At 33.1% G+C, this 3812-nt stretch overlaps 1 protein-coding gene across 1 annotated transcript; it reads right to left on the reverse strand.

Annotated features, from left to right (window-relative positions):
* Positions 1-2610: 2610 nt before the first annotated feature.
* On the reverse strand, positions 2611-3572 carry LOC108451029 (uncharacterized protein At5g65660-like). Its single transcript, XM_017748764.2, has 2 exons — positions 3213-3572; positions 2611-3133 (listed from the first exon to the last, which is right to left on the reverse strand). Exons 1-2 carry the CDS (start codon positions 3450-3452, stop codon positions 2966-2968), a joined length of 408 nt encoding a protein of 135 aa, XP_017604253.1. The 5' UTR covers positions 3453-3572; the 3' UTR covers positions 2611-2965.
* Positions 3573-3812: the final 240 nt, after the last annotated feature.

Below are 3812 nucleotides of genomic sequence, written 5' to 3' on the forward strand. Positions count from 1 at the left end.
TAATAAATTATTAAGAGTGTTTACATTAAAAAATCTCAAGCGTAATTATTTTATTAATCCTTAACCATAATTTAGCTACCACTATCAGTTGCACGCTTTGCCCTTTAATCCCTACATTACATACATACATTTGGATATCACCAGTCATGTATGGTATCTCGCCACATCATCATCAACATCTCCTTACGATTTGCTCCACGTCATTTGCGCGGCATCATCATATGGTCATGCTACATAACAGAGATTCCATTGGTCAGTTATTATTAATTAATCAACTTTCGGTAATTAAGTTGATAAATCAGCTCTAGATTTTCATATTAACTCTTAAATAATCAATAAAATAAAAAACTATAAAATTTCTAAGAAAATGAAATAATATATATATTTTGGGTTTCAAACCATTTAACTTAAGTCAGAAAAAAATTAAACAGTCTTTTATTGCACGGCAGGCAGGCAGGCAGGCAGTCAGTCGTGAGTCCCAAAACGGGTCAAAGCAGAAATGGATAATATTATTGTTCCAAAAAGCTATACTCTGAACTATATTTATTGTTTTTGTTGTTATAATTTCCAACATCATTTGATTTCAATGTTTTTATTTTTTTATTTCAATGTAAATTTATGATACTTTTAAACATTTAAAATAAATTTATTTAGATAGAAGTTAGTATAAAATAATAATAACGATGTAATTAAATATTATAACGTACAATAAAAGGTAAACTAATCGTACTTTATCGTGCTTAGCTGTTCATTTAAATCTATTTTTATTTTCAATTTTTTTAATAAATGATCCGATTTTTATGTTTTCTTTCACCCCTGATTAGTGCGTTAAAAGGTCAGTAACTGAGAATTGAGGTTGTCTTCAATGTCTTCTTGGTTGCGTTGTATTTTTAGGCAGCAAATATTTAAAAAACGATAATGTTCTGTTAGAAAAAGGACATGGGGGTAGATGGGCCGAATCTGTAAGGCTAGTGATCCATTTCGGACAGTTTTACTTTTGCATGAATGATGAAATTCTTAAGACTGAGAACCGAAAAGTTCATGGGACATTATAATTAAAGGTTATAATAAGATCATGGAACTATTTTTTCTAAAGGATTTGATTGGTAGATCAAATTTATTCAGTTTTTATTAAAATTGTTTTCATTCTTCTTTTTTTTCAAGTTTTGAGTCTTACATATATAAATTATTTCTGTTATGAGAAATTATATAATAAGTTGATTTTAACGAGTAAGAGGTTAAAAGCAAGTAACCAAATATTACAAGGCCAAGTAGATGATGTTACGAGCGTCCTAAGTGATACCATTTGTGTCTTAAGTACTTCTACTTAACTCTATAGTCTTTTGTTGCGACTGTTAATGAATTGTCTTGCTTATCGTGCAAGTTATTAGTCGAGAAGGGTTTCCTTGAGAGGTTTCGTCTTGATTGCTTTGGTGGAAATTTCGGTCAGAAATAGCATTTTTATTATTATTTTTAAGAGATGATATTATGCTTCTAACTAATTTTCCTATCAAAAAATTATACCATTAATTTTTTAAATAAAAATAAAATATTCCATAGATAGGAAAAAAAAAGATTATAAGCAATAAAAAAATTAAAGCATTTTGCACAATAGGTTAGTAATCCTAAAACTGAATAACAACAACCATCAAAGCAAGCATAATCACCTTGATGCGAAAATATGCTTTTTTTCCATCTCACTTCTGTGGCAAAAGGAACATCACTGATAATATAGAGCAACGATTATGAAGAGAGCTCAAAGAACAATAAAACGAGCCACCATTGACTCGGCAAAAAGCCCCAATCGTCACCCTCAGTTGAAGACCACTATCCAAGAAAACAAACCAGAGAAAAAGTGAATGAAGCAAGCTAGTCAACACTACGCGAAAAGAACCTCCAACAAAGAAAGCAACTATCTAACCCAAGACCACAACATCATTATTCCGATCGAGCCTCTTCACACCGAATAAATGGTGGGTGGCCAACAAAAAAGGCAAGGTGACGAGTGAAGGTGGCAACTGGCTGCCCAACGATATGTGGTCGGCCTTTGTGCAAGCTTTAAAAAAATCTCTAGAACGCTCTACAAACTATATCTATAGTGACGTCTCCCACGGAATCCTAAATGCTTTTAAATGCTCTTAGAATTAGCACCAAACGACAATGGAAAGCCGATGAAGATGAAAATTGATAGTGGTAAGCTCCATGCACTCCGACGATTTATTCAACAGGAAACAAAATTCGAGGATGTGTTTGACCAGAAATTCGTTAGAATACGGCTTTGAAGAGAGGTATCAAATTGATTGAATTGCAAATTAGACTAAAAGTCGGTTGAACCATTTTTCTATTTTTAAACTCGAATATAAGTATTTAAACTCATCAATTTAAATTTATTTTTAAAATTTTGAATTTAAACTAAAATATTTAATATTAATTAAAATTAAAAGAACTCAATTAAAGTTTAATGAAAGAGATACATGATTGAAACTAAATTTAAATTTTTTTAGCCCAAATCAAATAACTTAGTAGCAATCCACTGAGATCGATAGAAGAAAGGTAAAAATGGCATTCAACCGTTTAACAGGTGAATGCATAATCTGCTCAGAAAAGAAGTTTTAAATACTAACTACATATATTCTGGTAAGAAGGAACACGAGAACCGAAATACGACAAACATAGTTGTTGTCTCCAAACTACAGTCTGAGCTTCAAAACATTAATGCATTGTCCTAATCAATAGTCCATACCAACACTCAACTGCAAAGCACGAAACACGCAAATATTGCTCTGCCCCCTAATATCCCTACGCATTTACTTTCACTTCTAATCACTACCATAATTATCCTAAATAATAAAACGTTGAATAGGAGCAGCAGATGTATAACGATGGAAAACAGTGACGAGTAATATGTTGGGGTTCTTAATTTCATTAATCAGCGCAATTTAAAAAACATCCGAACAAAAAATCACTATGAGTAATGAAACGGCACCGGAAGAGGTGGCGGCTTTTGTACGGTGTCCTTAATCTTTTCCATTGTGGGTGCTTCACATGGACAAGCCATTGCTACGAACCTTGGAACCTCATCCCCTGGCATTAAAACCGGCAGGCTTTGCCCTACAATTTTTGGCCTTGCCGCCTTTTCATACATTATGCCATTAGCCATAACCAAAACAATTACGATATACAATAAAAAGATAAGAGAGGAAAATACAAACCTTGAGAAGGGGTGCAGGTCCAACTACGGGTGAGCGATCGATATCTGGTCGAGTATCGTCGTTGTCATCGTGGTCGTGACCGGAAGATTGGAAGATAAGGGCACGAAGCTTGTCCCAGTTGACGCAACCGATAACAAACCCGCTTATGCAAAACAATAAGATCAAAAGGAAGGCGAAGCCTAGTGGGAACCCTATAGTCAATGGCCTAGTTGACGATAGCATTTCTTCATTCTTCATCATTCTTGTTCTTCTATAAAAAATGATACGTACAAAGGCAAAATAGGTAAAGCTAGGTGGTGCAAGATATATATCAATAGTAGTCGTAGATAGTGATATATAGTTTTTTTTGTTTTGTTTTTTTTTTTAAATGGGTGAGTTGGATTAAAATTGATAAAGAGTTTTAATGGGGTTGCTGGGTGTTTGGGAAGTAGCAATTACTTAATTTTTACTTAAACAAAAAAGGACTTGTAATACCTCTCTTCGTTCATTGGATTAATTTGTAAATGTTACGATTCGAATATCAAATCATGCAATTTAACTCGAATTTAATCCGAAATTGATTGTTGACTTTAGTTTTAGCATCACATGTCAAACAGTTAT

This window comes from Gossypium arboreum, chromosome 5 (assembly GCF_025698485.1).
Source record: "Gossypium arboreum isolate Shixiya-1 chromosome 5, ASM2569848v2, whole genome shotgun sequence".
Classification (NCBI taxonomy): Eukaryota; Viridiplantae; Streptophyta; class Magnoliopsida; order Malvales; family Malvaceae; genus Gossypium; species Gossypium arboreum.

Excerpts from the sequence above, each read along its gene's own strand:
- LOC108451029 (XM_017748764.2), bottom strand. The coding sequence starts at position 3,452 with ATGATGAAGAATGAAGAAATGCTATCGTCAACTAGGCCATTGACTATA. Across the intron at positions 3,134-3,212 it reads GACCTGCACCCCTTCTCAAG|GCGGCAAGGCCAAAAATTGT; the intron begins GTTTGTATTTTC and ends ATGTATGAAAAG.